Source organism: Dermacentor variabilis, chromosome 8 (assembly GCF_050947875.1).
Source record: "Dermacentor variabilis isolate Ectoservices chromosome 8, ASM5094787v1, whole genome shotgun sequence".
NCBI lineage: Eukaryota > Metazoa > Arthropoda > Arachnida > Ixodida > Ixodidae > Dermacentor > Dermacentor variabilis.
In genome coordinates, this window is record NC_134575.1 from 24,562,935 (window position 1) to 24,579,768 (window position 16,834).

Here is a 16,834-nt window from a genome sequence, read left to right on the forward strand (position 1 = left end):
GTGCAATAAATGCCCTTGTGATTGTTTGCACTACTGTGTTGTCGTTCCTTTGTCCCAAGAGTACGGGAGGAGAGAACACCACAAAGTACATATACTTAACATCTTGGCTCGCCCCATCTTGTCTTTTCTTTCTACCGCATAGACTAATCGTGAAACCTACACGTGATTTGTTATGCCTGCCCCTCATCGCCACCATGCACGTGCCGCCAGACTATGGTTACAGCATTTTGCTAGTTGTGCATCCAACATTTTACCGCCTTTCTTCACAGCCAGAACAAATTACTTAAGCGCTCCATTAGTTGTAAGGTGCACACGCGTGCAAGTCCTTTCTTTTAACAGCGCGCGGAATGCGCTCTGGCGTGTTCACAAGTTTTACAGCAAGATTGAAAAAAAAAGCTAATTTAAAGGGGATTCAAACAGAAACCTTTAGCCAGCCTACACTGATAAAGTATTTAAAACTAAAGGAAAATAGTCAAAGTTCCTTTCGTTTCTTCTTGCGCAAAACTCCCCACGCCTGTGCATGTGTGATGTCACGGATTTCGAAGTAGATTTGGGGCGCTTTGACAGCAAAAGTTCTTCAGCCTTACCAGGTGAAGTCTTTGGCTTATTTGGAGTACGCTGCCGTCGACATTTACTGACTAATTAACCAAGCCCCGAGCAGGCGCTATCAACACCTATGACGTTACGTCTACCTGGCGCGGGAAGTTCAAGGTGGCATCGCCACCAGACTCATTTGGCATCAAACTCCTCAACCATGAGAGCCATGCTGAAAACCTCAATAGTGCTGCTGAAAAGACTGCGTTTTCTCTGTCAGTCTTTCTAGCGCCATAGAAATTCCCAGTTCGACAGACAAACTTATAGCCATAATCAATGCCTTGATCCTCTCAGTGTTATGCGGAAACTAGCTTGGGCCCAACTCCGATGTCACCCATTCAAATACACGTAAACCGCAGAAACGCTTTTACGAGGAAACCTCAGGACTGGGTTTAATGAAAATTGTTAGAGAGCAAGTTAAATTCTAGTGACTGTTCAGGAAGCAGTATCTAAACTTAGAGCCTGAACTGGTTAGGATAATTGCCGTAAATTGGTATGCCTAAAGAAAAAAAAAGCATGTAGTTTACAAATCCGTAATTCATCACTAAAACACAGGTATCGCAGTTCTGTGAACTGCATCCGTAACAGCGGACAAATTTGATATATTAACAACTTACGTGGATATACTGTAATGCTGATAAGGATTTTGCAAAAGGCCTTCTCGCATATGAACGCGATAGCGCTGAGCAATTGTCGCAGAAAATCCACTGTTGGCGTCGGCATCCCGCGTCGGACGTTACGGCAAAAATATTTTCGAACTACGCACACCCAGGCTTTCCATGCGATGCAAAGAATTCACTGAACTAATTTAATTTCTTCAGCTAAAATACGTGGAAAAATCGTAGACTACAGCTTACACACAACCTACAGACGCGATAGCTCTCGGATTGTAATTTGAATATACGAGAAAATATAGTTCTGTTACGCAAGAACTCAAACCTCTTTTCCAGCGTTTCTACAATGTATAGATCGGAGACGGCCTCCACAATTTCTGCACGCCGGCACGTAAATATCTCGGAGTCCACGAAGAGGTACACCCGCTTCCTTGAAACACTTCCAGATGGTGCTCGCCTCTGCCACATCACGGCCCATGCAAGACGCATTTCTATCAGAAAGCCCGTATTTGTGCATAGCATTCGCCACGAGAGTTTCCCGGTAACCATTATGGTCGCATCCGCTGCAGTTGCCGGGAAGCGTAAGAAGCAGTCGGGGATCTTTGGGTGCTATCGCGTTCCGCTCTTAAAGGCAAAGCTTAAGCGTCCTCCGAGTTTTTAGCGTTGTATTGGAGAGCCATGTATAATGCATCAATTTTGTCTGCTTTAGATGTGCGATCTTCAAGGAGTACACAAGTCGTCAAGAGTTCCAGTTGAAGGTTGAAACCCTTTTGCATGTCTCAAGATGCAGTTTACAGAATCGGGATATTAATTTTCGTTGCTAACTTACAGAGTTGGAAATGTGATGGTTTCGTTTTTTGAAGTTCAGCGATTTTTTTAATCTTCACGAATATTGACGACCTAAATAAAAAATCCAGCTCCTTAAAATTACTAGACTTTAAGTTATTTGAAATGCCACAAATTGTCAACTTTTATGCAGTGGTTACCGAGAAATCCGATTTCTCCGTTCTCGTGTACATAGATGGCAGTCCCTGAGCTAAAGCTTCCTCTTAGAAGTGGCTTTCTTCTTTTGGTATTGTGGAAAAATAATTTACTATGTAGTACAACTCAAATTATATTGCTCTTTAATGTTCCTTTAATCTGCACGACAGCCCTTGGAAGTGAAATCGTGCCACACATTTGCAAAAGAAAAGGCACCGCTAGTCACAAACAATTGTTTTATTGATACCACTTCTGTTTCTTTACTCTAACAAGAAAATGTTCTGCATGTCTCTGAACATTTGTCCAAAAAAAGCTGTTCAGGGGCTTTGCAACATACAGGGTCGGATGTGGGAGGAAGAGGATTGCACCAGGATAAAGCAAGAAGCCAAGACTACGTTTTCAAACACTGAACGGCGCGCAAGAAATGTATACACATACATATATATATAAAAAAAAGAGACGAGAGAAATGGGAGTAAGCGCACATTTCAACGATAAAAACACTGCGCCATTGCTGACAGGATAGGCCTCGGGGGCATCTACACAAAACCCCAATCGAAAGCATGTACTCGTGTTGCAGCCAGTGGAATGCATGGCTCTTGGTACTCTGATCTGACGTGCACCAGGCAGTCTGCCGACCGTCTGACCAAAACAAAATGAAAAGTTGCAAGGAAAACAGGAAGATTGTCAACAAGTAAGATGCTCCTTCAAAAGACTGTTCACAGATCGCTGAGAGGCAAGTGGCTGATGCCGTCACTGCTGCGAGGTGACCAATGACAATCCCTACAAGCAAGTTGGATCATTACCTGCAGCTGTAATAATTTATGATGAGGCCCTTACATGCTCTGCAAATTCAGAGCCCGCCATGCATATCACCGGCTGCAAGACACGTAGAAGCAACTCCGAATCCTTTCCCGTCACAGACGCTTGCACATGGACAGTACAAATCTTGTCTCAAAGGACCGCCGTTGGCTTGTTAGAAATGCGATGTCACTGGAAATACATTTGCGAGAGAGAGAGACCACGCAGCGAGGACCCTCTGTGTGTGTCGTTCAGAAAAAGAAAAAAAAGAAGGGAGCCGCTTGCCATATGTTGAAGACCTTACTGGTGCCACCCTCAAATGCTGAAATTGTCAGATTCTTCATTCTGTCCAGAACGCAAATGCGAAGAACGCATTTTCCATTGGCATGTCGGCCAAGCTTGCCCCTCCTTGACAACCCTAATTGCTTCGCAGTTACTCTGTGACAGCACAAACGCTATGCCACGGGATCTCTTTAAGTACCAAAGACTCCTCTGGAGATGACGAAAAGGGCGTGCTACTCTTGACAATGCTGACAGTGGCAGCGGCCCCCGGCGCTACTACTAGCAGCTAATTCGAGGGCGACTAAGGGCACGCCTTTGCGACGATGCACAGCGACACACTGTATGGCCCTGCTACCCTGAAATAACCAGGACGTCATTCGCCCGGCTAACAACATGGGGCTCACGTACTGCGCTGCCCGAAAGGACATTGGCTAGCGTTTTCCTCCATGGCATGGAGGTGGTGTGCATCTTTCCAGGAATAAAATTGCATCTGCGCTACAAAAGCTAACATCCTTGATAAAATGCCGTGTGCACTAAAACGAAAACACTGGATAACAGATTGCTTTTGACGCGTTTACTGCATCTAGGTGACCATTATCAGAGGTACAAAAAGAAAAATTCACAGACGGCTAACTAAACCAGTTCCCTCGTACACTGTGCGACTAAACTAGACACAGCTATCTGCACACAAAAACATTTTGGTGTGCTGAAACAGACTATGGCTGGTCAATTGAGCCTTCAGTAAAAGCAACTAGGCACAAAGTTTGCGGTGTCACCGGCGGGGGCGATGTGAGCTGCCCAGCAGAGCCAGACCGGAGGTGCTGGTCGAGTCCAAGACAGCTTCCACAGATCACTGCCACAAAGGACTTCCACGATGGGTCCTTCATTACGGGGCATGGAAAAGCCACTCCCTTTAATAACGACCACCAGGCAAGAATAATTTAGGAGGAGAGATCCATTCACAAGCATCGCCACATAATGTCACAAATGCGCTGGGTCAGCGCTAAAGTGACCTAGTGACTGAAAATCGGACAGTTCACTCCATCACGACAACCGGGCATGTTGTTGCAAGCCCGCACTTGTGTCACAAGGTGCCTTCCATCAACGCTTCCCCTTCAACGCCTCTTCTTGCATTTTTTTCTTTCCCTCTTCAAAATGCTGCTCCACCATTATACAATGTGTGTGAACTTTAACCCTGTAAGGCGTTAACCCATTTAGTATGCCCTTTCAGGTGTAGACAGACAGCTCAAGGCAAGACCCTTGACAAACAAACTTGCACCACAAGAGGAGGAAAACGTTTCACAGTTCACTTGCCCATTCACGCCAGTGCCAAATGGAAGTTTCTCCTCCCACATATTTCTTGCTCTGTGCCAGTGACAACGCGCACCGACACCACACTACACGAGAAGGGGACAACCATGACTAGAGTCACTAAGTGGAAATCTAAAACACAACTGGCCACTGCCTAGAACGACAGGAAGTGCACATAAAAAAAGGCTGGCTGCAGCTTGCAATGCAGGTAAAAGAAGCTCTGGAGAACTGGTTGTCTTCTCCGCACTCACACGCACACATGCACACGAGAGAAATAAAGGGGGCACAAAACAAGCACATGCAAAGCAAATAAAAAAGGAGGGTAGTTGACCTGCTCCTTCAGAGGAGGAAAACAAAAAAAAAAAGATTCCATTCTCTCCGTAGATGACAAACTTCCCAAAGGCCGTGGAAGCCGTACGCATCTTTTTGTGCCTGCCTCGAGAACATATACAGAAGCTAGTTCTATGTACAAGTAAAACGACAGCAGCAGAATCATTTGAGGAAACAGCACAAGTTGCAGGAGAGTGTGCGAACGAAAAGAAATGCTGCAGCTGTTGAGAGGATACTCGACCGTTGTATTTCCTACTAATTCCTCTTTCTGAACCTTCTTTTCCAATCTGAGCTCTTTCGTGTGGCCATCCAAGGTTGGGAAAAGGACAATGCAAGGGAAAGTGGGTGGAAGTTCACGCCCGCGAAATATTCAGCCATGCAGTAACTCTGTCGCACAGCACAGTCTGTTGACTTAGCGCAGCTACCGGAGTCCAACAATTTTATACGCACACAGCAGTGACTTGTGCATTTACACACATGCCGCAGGGTAGCCCTTATCCCAGCCCTTATTCGTGATTTTTGTTATAATCCTAGGAAAAACGATGTGCTAGCAAGCCAAAGCAAGCCAGTTCTTGAATTTCTGACAACGCTGTCCTAACAGCACAGTGACGCCCAAGTTCTAAGTTCAAGGCAGAATACTGACAGCAGGATATGATCCAAAAGTTACTGCTCTTAGCGCACACTGCTAGAGATGACCTGTGGCTCATGCCACGTCTTGGCTTACCGTGTAGCCAATAGAACACGTAGAAGCATGCAGGGAAAACAATTTTGAGAAGCAAGTCACGCCCGGCATCTCTCAAGCCCTTACGACATCAGCTAGTCGCACGAAGACACACCGAAGTGGGGAAAGTTCTGGTTCGAAGGCAGGGCAGATAAACAAGGAAGAAGCAGGCAGCACTAAAGTTTGCAGACGACGACGAGGAGTTCGGGGGCGCAGCATGGTTTCTGGTGCTTTTAAGCCATTTGCAAAAGTGAGAAAACAGGTTGGCAACTTCTGTTCTTCTGCGATGCCACTTGCTACCTTTTCCTGGATTTCTTTTTTCCCTGTTAAACAGCCTCCAGATACCTGTAAAGAAACAGGAAAGAAAAAGAAAAAAGACAACTTATGGCATGGCCTCAACTACGAGTACCGTTCACTCCACTTCGCTTTTACAGCCCTCAAAACACTGGCATAGCCATATAACTGTACTCTACAATGCCAGCACTTCTGGCACTGATCTTTTTGAATGTGGTTTAACTAATATATCTGTGCACCATAAAGAAAGTGTTACGCTTAAAACTAGCAAAGCAATTTGATGTTTCAGGGGCGGCACAAAGACCAGGGGCAGGATCGAAGATCGTTCAGTAACGCCACGCGCGACTGGCCTAGGCCAGTCGCGCCTGGCGAAACTGAATGCGCGCTCCGAACAACAGATCTCCGATCACGCCCCAGCACAGAAGTAAAGAAAGACAGCACGGCCACACTGGATCATCACATTACCGTCAAACATGAATCAGTGCCAACTTTGCAGAGTTTATACTGTTTGACAAACCAGTTTGAGCAACTTCAGTAATGACAAAGTTCACTTACCTACTCTCCATTTGTTTCAATATATACTGCAATATATACTGCAACATTCAAGCGGAACTGTCTCCTTTTTTTTTTTTTTTTTTTTTCCTATCTCGAACTGTATTTGACAGTGTGTCATATAAGGAAGTAACGCTATGGTGTCGCGTTTTGTGTACATGATGTGTTCTTGCACATATAATTGGTGCCGTGCAGTTCCAAATGCCTTCAAGGAGGACTGACACGCATATCTAAACTTGTAGAAACTTTACCAGATGGTTCTCTCGGGTGAAAAGACCACACTTATTATGATCCTGAAGTTGTTTTGAAATGCTGGACCTGACACCATTGACATAATTGTGATGCCTTGACACAGAGTAAGAAATTTTTCTGATGTGTAGCAACAAGACTAGTTATGATAGTGTTGCTAATCAAAAAAACTAAACAAAAGTGTGCCTTTCCTATAGCAGCACTCACAGCAATCGCAGTAACGAAGCAAACCAGTGCATCATGACCTCATAACAACTGTAGCCCAGAATGTCTGTTCGCGGTATTTGCCGGATTCAAACGGCCACCTTTTGTTTCGAAGAAATTTGGGCCAATAATTGTCTTTGCAATGCAGTCATATACGAAACAAAAACTGCCTTTTTGACATTTGTATGCTCTACAGCACAACACAGATGTATTGCGGTGAAGCTGACTTTAAAAACCGGATCACCATTGTTTAACACGGGTTAGACCGTTTCAAAATTTCCTTGCTAAAATATTGGATGCGCATTAGATTTATGCTATGTTTAGGAGATCTAATGTCATTCCTATGTTAGGTTTCCACTTTGGACACATAGAAAGTGCGTTTGATTCAGGGACGCGTTAGAATCGGGCAGTTACTGCCAAAATAGTTACCTGTGTGCTTTGGCGTTTTGTTCTATATCTTGTTTAATTCGACCCACCGGATAATTCGACCAATTCCATAGGTCCGATCAGGGTCAAATTGACAGTAGTCGATTGTACATTACTTAGGACGTTCTGGCACTAGCCAGTATTTGTTTCTAAGGGTTACAGGGCTTGGGCCTTTGTTTAATGCAAAAAAAAAAAATGCTAGTAAAAAATGAGTATTCCTTAAAGAGGAAGCTTTAGCTCGGGGGCTCCTATCTTAGATACATGGGAAAGGAGAAATCGCCTTTCTCGGCAACCACAGCACCAAATTTGGTGAACTTTGTTGTATTTAAAAGAAAAGGTCAAACTCTAGTGACTGTTAGAAGCTAATTATTAATTTAAGCTGGCTAACTTCTTTATAAATATAGCCAAAATCACAAATTTTCTGAAAACAAAACTATGAACTTTACAACTCTGTAACTCAGCAGTAAAAAAATACCACAATTTTCTAAACAGCATCTAATAGTACCTCTAAAGTGGACAAAATGAATCTATTACACACTGCTCTGCATTATACCGTTCTTATGCAAGTATGACTTTTGCAAAACCAGTTTAAACATTGCAACAAATTCACATAAGCTGTAAATTTATATAATCTAGTTTGTCCACTTTTGATGCCTTAACAGATGCAGTTTACAGAACGGTGATATCTGTTTTTGATGCAGAGGGACAAAATTGTAAACTACGGGCTTCCGGCTTTTTTTTAACTTAAACTTTTTAAGAGATCCTTGCAAAAAAAAATTAAGGCCCTAAATAAAAAATTTGCTCCCAACAGTCACTGTACCTTAACTTTCTCTCTAAAATGCAACAACTTTCATTAAAACCAGCCCAGGGGTTATCTCAGAAAATCATTTCTGTGTTTTACATGTATTTGAATGGGCTACATCGGAGTTGGGCCTGAGCTAAAGCTTCCTCCTAAGAATCAGGCAGAAACATCAAAATAAACACCCCTACACATCAATTCTACAAGTATTTGCACACGTTTTCCCCTTGGCTTTGCTGCAATAGCAGCATGCACAAAGATTCCGTCGGAACAGTGACAGCACAGTCCTTAAGTTCTGCAGCCTCAATAAGTCTACCCTCGCACTGCAGTGGTTTGCTTGGCAAGGTTCCTCCGCAGGCTTTTCTGGAAGCTCAAAGTTACTACTACTCACCGGGTCATTGCCTCCCTACACCGAGAGGGATATGAGGCTATTGTAGTGCGTCATGTTGCGCTTGAGGATCTCGGCGCAGGGTCCCAGGACGCGCTCAAAGCGAGACCGGTCGAGCTTGACACATTTGAGAGGCCCACGCGACACCACTGTGGCCGCCCGCGGCCGGTCCAGCAGCAGCGCGATCTCACCTGCGTGCGGGTAGAGACCGGTGGCTAAGGAACATGTCAAGAGGAGTGCTTGCATCCATCGTGGAGCCAGAGACAGAACAGGGACAAAACTGCTTATCAAGTTGGTTCATATTATCAACTTATATGCTTTCTTTAAAACTGATGGTAGCGCTAAAAGGAATGAACACACGGTGAAAAGAGGACATGACGACGAGGGGATGCTCATTCCCTCGTCGTCGTGTCCTCTTTTCACTGTGTGTTCGTCCCTTTTAGCACTACCATCAGTTTTAAAAAATGCATCACCAACTAGCCCAGCACCAAGTTTAATTGAAAAACACCTTTTTTCTTTTTTTAGATGAACATCGTTAGATGTCCATGTATGTGAAGAATGTAAACTTCTCCTCTTTTCATGTCGTAAAAGAATATATTATAGATGACGTATGCCAAACCAAGCAACTCTTACATCAATGACGGCAAAACTGTACAAGGAAGTTCTCATGCTCTTTGACAATCGGGGGGGGGGGGGGGGGCTGTCTTACCACTGCCTCAAAATCTGCCCAAGACATAGCAAATGCTTCACTATATCCGACAACATATGTGAAGCTCCTATTAATAGCGTCACAGAGCAAACAGCCTTTGTTAGCTTTGCATTGCCTGGACTTTCATGTAGGCGTAGCATTGCTAAAAAAAAAAAAAAAGCACTTCGCAGGTGTTTTTTATTGTTTGTGACAACACAACAGTCAACACCAATTCCTGAGAAGGCAGACAACAAAAAATATGCTTGAGCCACTCCCAGACAGTTTTGCATGCGTCATCAGACTTCATATCTGGAATTAATATTTGCCGTAATCGTTTCCAAGTTAAATTTGAAAAGGAGTAAAAAATGATGTCCATTGCAATGTACATGGGGTTGCATGAGGACACGTGCATGACATTACTTCCTTCTCGGTACTGCTTGAATACTTGGCAATTACAAATCATGAACAAAACATGCCAGGCAATTATTAACAGGGGCCGTCTGCTAATACATTATAGGTCAACAAGCGAGTCCCTCGCACAGTTACTGCACTGCTAGGAGCGATATTCAATGAGAACTAAGTTATGAGGTTTCTTATGACAGTCACAAGACCACATACAGTTCCTAGCATGGGAAACAAATTTTCATAGAACAGCAGCGGACAGGACAGAACCCTCTTTTCTGTCCCTTCTGTTTTTGTTTTCGTTAAAAAAATTTTTCGTGCAACAAGCTAAGCTGCAACAAAACCAACATTGCCAACCTCTCCTTCAGAAAAGACCACAACCTGGCTCGGCTGTTCCAGACTTCAGATGAGCTGCATTACAGGCGAGACAAAGCCGTCGAAGACGTGTGGAAGCGACAGGGTTGACTGAGTGCTTACTGTTCAGTGTAGAAGTGGCACTGCCCCCCCCTTTCTGGAGTCAAGGTTGAGTTTCTAATAGAGGGTTGTCAAAAACTTGGAAGGATGAAAAACTATATGGGGAGGCTTAATGTCCCCAAAAATGCATGGTGTGTTACGAGTGATAGATTAGTACAGGCTATATTTTGACCACTTATGGTTCTTTAACATGCATCCAAAAGCATGATAGACAGGCGTTTCTTTGCATTACGCCCTCACTGCAATGCGACTGCTTTAACTGGGACTCGAACCCATGACCTCGTGTTCGGCAGCAGAGCATCATCGCCACTGAGCAACCGTGGCGAGTAGAATTTGAAAGAGAGTACATCAACCTTTGCCTGAGAATACAAGTTCTACCCAGCTGCTCTGCTAACATCATCCACTGATGCTCGCTCTACTTGTATGCTGGCACCACAGAAGGAAGAGGCATGTAATTTCTTCATGGAAAAATGCATGCCCAGTGATACATGCTGACCATGACGGACTTCTCAACACAAACAGAGCAAGGGCCAGAGGTACGTACCAAAGTAATCAGAGGGGCCAAGCCTGCCAACCTCTTCTTGTGGTTCGTTCTCAGATCGTCTCTGCAACACTGATGCTGAACCCTGCAGAGAGAATGAAGAAAACGTTAAAGAACAGCCAAGTAAGGCTAATTTCAAGACGATGACGTTTCGAAATTCACAGGCCAGAGCCACAATGCTCACGAGGTCGCTCGCACATGGGCAATGCAGCGTGCTGCGGGTACGCGAGGCTGCTCACCTCTTCAATGATGAAGAAGTCGTCGCCGGGCATGCCTTGTTCCACAATGATGTCGCCATCGTTGAATGTGACAGGCTCGAGCGCGTCAGCCACTGTGAGTCGCTCCCACTTGTCGAGGCTCTCTGTCATGCAAAACACCACAAGATGCAAATGCCACCACACGCTACTTTGAACATCTTAACTGTTTGCAGTAGCAAAGCTGTGCCGTCCCACCTCATATGGGCGATGGCAAAGCGACTTGACACATTAAACTACACTACTGGTCATGTTCTTTGTTTATTCTTCTTTTTTTTTTTAAGGAAAACAATTCCCTAGTTGGATATCACGAGGATCCAATTTAACTATAAAAACTGGGAGACCACATGAAACAGTGAGCAAATGCAAGGAAGGCCGTGGCTGGCTTTTACCTTTACGTTTATCACAGGCCGTACAAGTTTAGTAGCAAACGCAACATGATCATTATCAAACAGAACATCAATTGTCTGCAACTTAAAATTCTTGTATGGAAGCATGTCATAGGTAATAAATTTACTTAGAAAAAAGCCGACTCACACTCACCCAAAATGGAGACTTTGCTAAGAAATTCTTCGTACATCTTGCGTTTGCGGATGGTGCTTCCCTGGAACGCAAATTAGAGGCGTAAGCCAATGCGACTTGAGATTGAGATGCGCCAAACTGCATAGTGAGAAACAGGGCTGTTTTACCCATTCACTCACCATCAAAATTCTTCTGTACGTGTCTCGGTCAATGGCCCAGAGCTTCACGTCTGTCTTGGCCTGCGACAATGGCACAACAACTGAGTCCAGGATAAAGCAGAAGTAATCTGGCTGCAAATCACTGCCACAGAGTTGCAAAACAGCATAAAACCAGATGCTTCATGCATGGTTCCCAACATGAGGGTGAAAAAGTCTTTGCCCCTTTATTTTGTTCGCCAAAATAAGGCACATACAGGTCATTACAATTATATGTACTATTCCACGTACCTTCCACTAATCTTCCACAGTCCCCACACCGGTTCAGACATTTGTCCCCTCGCAGCACTAAATTTGAGATGCCCCCATGGTAGAATTCGTCTGGCTTACTGTGAAACCACCATCGGACTTCATGGCCTTTTGCGAATTCGCAACGCCACCACCTCGCACCTCTCAAAGCGAAAAACCTTTCCCCAAACGTGGGCTGCATTTCCCTGTGGATTTCGATGGGCGTTCGTCCCTTGCTCTATAGAAAACGAATCGCTTCTTCATTGCTCGTACGCCGTGGACGTGTGAAGCACAATCGCCATCTTCAACAACTGACAGCAGCGCCGCGCGGCGGAGCTACCGGCAGATAAGGTCAGACCGGTCCAGGAAAGGTCTACCGCTGGGAATGGATACATTGACTTCGCATTTACAGCTATAGTTTGGCTTAAAAAAATATATAGGTTCAAAGACTTTCTGGTTTGCCCTCGTAGAAAGCCTTTTAAACATGGCAGTGAAATTTGTCTTCACAGCTACAGTATTCAATTTCACTGGGCCAAATTTAAGGAAACTAGCAGCTCCAAAGGAGACGAGATGTGCAGATAATTATTTTAACAGGGTGCCACATGCAAGTCATTTTGCATAATGACAGGTGCTTCTATGAATCCAGACTCCCTCCTTCCTCTAATACTCTCAATTGATGAAACCTACAGCCCCAATTTGATAGCTCGGGTGCCTGCAATGCTGCAAGGCCATTAAAATGCCTGCAACCTCTCTTCAATAAATAATATGAATGCTCTCTCACTCTCATTGAAGTTAGCAACAAGTGCAGTTCTTATGTGTTACGCAAACCACAAGTAGTGGCAGAGTGTAGTAGCTTGTCCGTAAACCTATTACTCTTTACGGAATACCGCGCCGCTGGAGCACTACTGGTAGCGACATCTATTGACAGTTCGTCCAACTATGACGTGTTTGAAACATGTTACGTGAATGTTTTCACCGAAGGAAAAACACCAATACAATAATGCTTTACAACAGCAGTTAAGCAGAACATCGTAGATCACTGCAATAATGCCACTGTACCCTCTCTCGTTAAACCTTACTCCACCACGTGATGCCACCAATGCCAGCTGCTCACGCCTGCATCTTCAGTAGCCCAGTGTTCCATTAAGGTAATAAGTGTGTGAGTAATCTAAACTATGAACATGACATGTGACATACCTTGACTGTAGCTGCCCGAGGCGTTCCATAAATGAGGGCTAGCTCTCCAAAGCTACCGTTTTCCGCGATTGTGGTGACGTGCTGTCCGTTGACGTATACCTAGAGAGAGAGAGAGAGTCTGCATTAACCAGGGTGAGTGAAAGTCCAGTTTCATGGCGTTAGCTGTCGAGAGCTCATCTAGACTTTACCGCATCATCCTTTGTCCATCCAGTTTATTCTAGCGGAGATAACCAGCAGTGAAATACCACTTCGGGTGTCACACCAGAGGTTAGACTTATAAATGTACTAGGTAACAATCTCTACAGGAGACAGAGTAGATGTATCGTGTTGAAACTCTGCTGATAGTGACTAGACCTGCAGCTCCTTTAATGGATGTAAGATAAAGTACTAAAGCCTGTAATTAATTAATAATTAATTATTAATTAATTATGTTCAAAGAAATACCGCAGACACAAAGTATCAAGGAGCATTGCAGAACCAAAACTTCCGTAAGGCTAAAGCTGCATTTGTATCGCTTCTTACAAAGAGGGGCACATTAAAGTGACAATACACCATCAGTTTAGACTGGCAATATGCTCTATCAAAAGTCTAATTTCATTCATTTGGCAGTAAAGCCAGAGGGGAATTAGTGCAACAAATGCCAACACATACTGGAAGGGAAGGTGAACACAAGTGCCTCTTAAGCAATGCAAGAACAATTAATCCATCTATAGTATATTTGATAAGTTGAATTTTAGCAAAGAAAATGTAACTTCACTCCGAAACCCAAGTCCTGGTATGTCAGTCTGATGTAGTGAACTTCAATGTACTCCCTTGTACTTCGGCTGTTTTGGTCTGAGAAAAGTTTTTGAAACTTGCCAGGCGAATTCCTTGGTTCCTTTAGAATGCAATGCAACAGTCCTTCGCTGTTACAATATTTGCTAGACTTTAGTAGGCGCTGTCAAAATTCATGACATCACAGCAAGCTGGTGCGGTCAGTCCCATTTTTGCATGCTATTTCAAAAGCATAATCCACTAATACACCTTATTTCTCTTCTTTAACATCCATTTATGTTGAACACTTTAATGTTCACCTCCAAAGGCCACGTAAGAAGCCTAGTTTCAGACAGTGTTGATAAAGAGCAACCCCCTTCGAATATTTTAACAAGACAGCGTTAAGGTCCTTGTGCTGCAGAAAATCCGGTGTCAGCGTCCCATGAGCGAAAATGTCCGTATATATTTAAGTATATGTATATGCCACACCTCGCTATATGACATGCGATATATGCGGGTGATATATTGCCACACCATTCTTGACAAAGTTATTCCTTGGAATTTTGAGAATGACAGCCCACAAACAAATGCCATGAAACAAAACACTGAGAGCGCATGTCTTTTATGTTAAATCTTCACGGACTTAAACATTAAAAGTGCAAAATAATAACGGAAACCTGATGTAACTTCTTTGGTGCGGCTTTGCACTACCCCCTGGATCAGCCCACGCAAAAGGCCACATTTCTACCATGAATCTCTCCTTCGTGCATAGCATTTGCTGCCTGCAGTTGCTGGGAAGCGTGAGGAGCAGTCGGGGATTTTTTAACGCTGTCACGTTCCACTCTTAAAGGTGAAGCTTAAGCATCCTCAAAGTCTTTATGTTTGAAATACTAGCAGCGGCGTCACTGAAGGCTCGCAAAAGTAGGTGTTTGTGATAGTGAAAGAAACGAAAAACAATGACATTACTGCTTGCACTAAATCCCGAGATTATGCACCACCCATGGTGCACTGAAAAATCTGAGGCGGTGTGCTGGGGCTTGCAACATACAGTCGGACATTCTATGCTGCAAGACGAAATGACGGCGGTGGTAGCTTTGATTATTGCCATTTCGGATCTGTAGTCACGGCAAAAAGTCTGGAAAATTGGACGGCAAAGGGTTTCAGGATACAAAATTTGAGATTTCCTTACACATTGGCTCTGTGGGCTACGTTGCAGTGTTGCGAGGACGTCCAAATTATTGGGCGTGCTTAAAAATTCGGTCGTTATATATACTGTAAGTGCTCTTTTATTATACGCGTGCACAATCGCCGTCTCCTGTCGCAGCACGAGCGAGACGCCTATTAATTGTACTGGCAGGCCTTCAGAGCTATTTCAGACCCTTGAAGGCAGTAAAAAACATGCATTTGTTATTTTTGACTGCCCGATTTTTCAAACGTTATTGCAGTGCCTGTGGAGTTCAAAAAAAAAAAGCTTGACTGTATCTGTTAACCACCGGCTACGTGCGTCGTCTGCGAATGTGCTATTTCAAGGCTGCTGATCAAAAGACACGTTGCCTGCCCTGCAGCTTTTTCGGGGCTGCTTCAGCAGCACAGAATACTCATTTATCACCAATCCAAAACCAGTGCAACCACTGTGAAATGCGCCACTCACGTCCACTTCCCCTTGGTCAATGACGTAAAAGTTGTCCCCCTCGTCTCCCTGCTGGATGATCACCTCGCCTGCTTTGTGAACCACGGGGAACATGGCGTCGAAGATGTCGCTGTAACCAAGAGGTTGGTGCAACAGTGATTCACCAAAAAGGTTTTCTCAAGATCCTAATCACGCGGAATAAAAGTGTTGATCATCATCAGAATATACAGTAATGGTCCACTCAAGGTAGTGATCTGCATCGGTTTGCTGAACATGTTGTTTCTGGTGCAAAATGTGGAACACGAAAAAAGGGGGACTGGTAAAAGACAGGGAGCTTCTCTGTCTCTTTGCTGTTTCGTACTGTGCGCCAGAAACATGTTTAGCAAGCTCAGACACCCAACTGCATCAACCACAGCTGATACAGACAAAAAACGCTGCCAATTGTTTAATGCATAGATGTCTACCGAATAAGTTGCGCCTGCCACGTCTTTCCAGTAAAGTTGAAAACTCTGCACGTTATATTAGCTTTATTACTAGTTGATTTATTTTTTTCAGTGTACCATACTTCACACCTGCCCATTAAAGTCCTTTTAAATGTAATCATTATCAGCATAATTCTTTCCTGGCCAAATGTAGAAACTGTGAATTGGATCACATATTTTGTGACCTTAGCGCAAAGCCTGTAATTGCAGAGCGCAGTCTGCTACAGTTTTGTGCTCTTACAGTTTCAAGGTTGTTAACTTTCATGAGCAGACGTACATTAAGTGTCGAAAGCTCATAGCCTGCATTTAAGAAATGCCTAGCAGGTTAGAAGAGGCACACTTGATGAATTGATTTCTCATTCTCAAATAGACTCCCAGCTCCTTTTGGGTCATGTGGGCTATGTAAAATCACATGTAAAAATATGTAAAAATTATAAAGTAAAACAGGCGCTCCTTAGCAATGTTTCCTGTTATGCTTGCATTACAGAACCAATACTTATTTGAGCAGTCTAAACAAACAGGTTTAGTGTGTGTAAAACCAAAGTCCCACAGGCTTTCTATGTGGACCTTCGAAGTGTTAAGTTGCTCATAACACTGTATGTTGCAAATGTTTGAAGTACCATTATTAGTTAGAAGGCTTTAGACTACTGTTGAATGCAAAGCCACCAATCTGCGTGGCGTGTGGCTCACCTCCGCTCATTGTCGTCCAAGTGTGAGAACAGGACATTCTTCTCAATGGCCTTCGAAAGTGCCGCCATGGTCTTATAGTCCTTGGGCACCATCTGCAGTGTGCAAACACATCACCAACAATCATTGTGGGGCATACCATGCCTGCCGGTGGGGGCCTGCGCATTGCTAACAATGTTAACCTAAAACAAAGTTTTGCTGTCACATTGTTGTGAT

At 44.0% G+C, this 16,834-nt stretch overlaps 1 protein-coding gene and 1 long non-coding RNA gene across 6 annotated transcripts in view; one reads left to right on the forward strand and one right to left on the reverse strand.

Annotated features, from left to right (window-relative positions):
* The window catches only part of LOC142589830 (uncharacterized), a 94,884-nt gene extending 88,322 nt beyond the window's left edge, over positions 1-6,562 (forward strand). Inside the window, exon 3 of the long non-coding RNA XR_012829978.1 lies at positions 6,217-6,562. This is a non-coding gene — a long non-coding RNA (uncharacterized LOC142589830). The remainder of the gene's footprint in view (positions 1-6,216) is intronic.
* Pka-R1 (protein kinase, cAMP-dependent, regulatory subunit type 1) overlaps positions 2,409-16,834 on the reverse strand; it is a 28,548-nt gene continuing 14,122 nt past the window's right edge. For all 5 annotated transcript variants that reach the window (XM_075701425.1, XM_075701426.1, XM_075701423.1 and 2 more), the window contains exons 3-11: positions 16,622-16,713; positions 15,471-15,579; positions 13,067-13,165; positions 11,606-11,665; positions 11,448-11,508; positions 10,890-11,011; positions 10,654-10,735; positions 8,549-8,736; positions 2,409-5,978 (exon numbers count right to left, since the gene is read on the reverse strand). In XM_075701425.1, the coding sequence (XP_075557540.1) occupies positions 8,564-8,736; positions 10,654-10,735; positions 10,890-11,011; positions 11,448-11,508; positions 11,606-11,665; positions 13,067-13,165; positions 15,471-15,579; positions 16,622-16,713 (798 nt within the window). In that variant the 3' untranslated portion in view covers positions 2,409-5,978; positions 8,549-8,563. The remainder of the gene's footprint in view (positions 5,979-8,548; positions 8,737-10,653; positions 10,736-10,889; positions 11,012-11,447; positions 11,509-11,605; positions 11,666-13,066; positions 13,166-15,470; positions 15,580-16,621; positions 16,714-16,834) is intronic.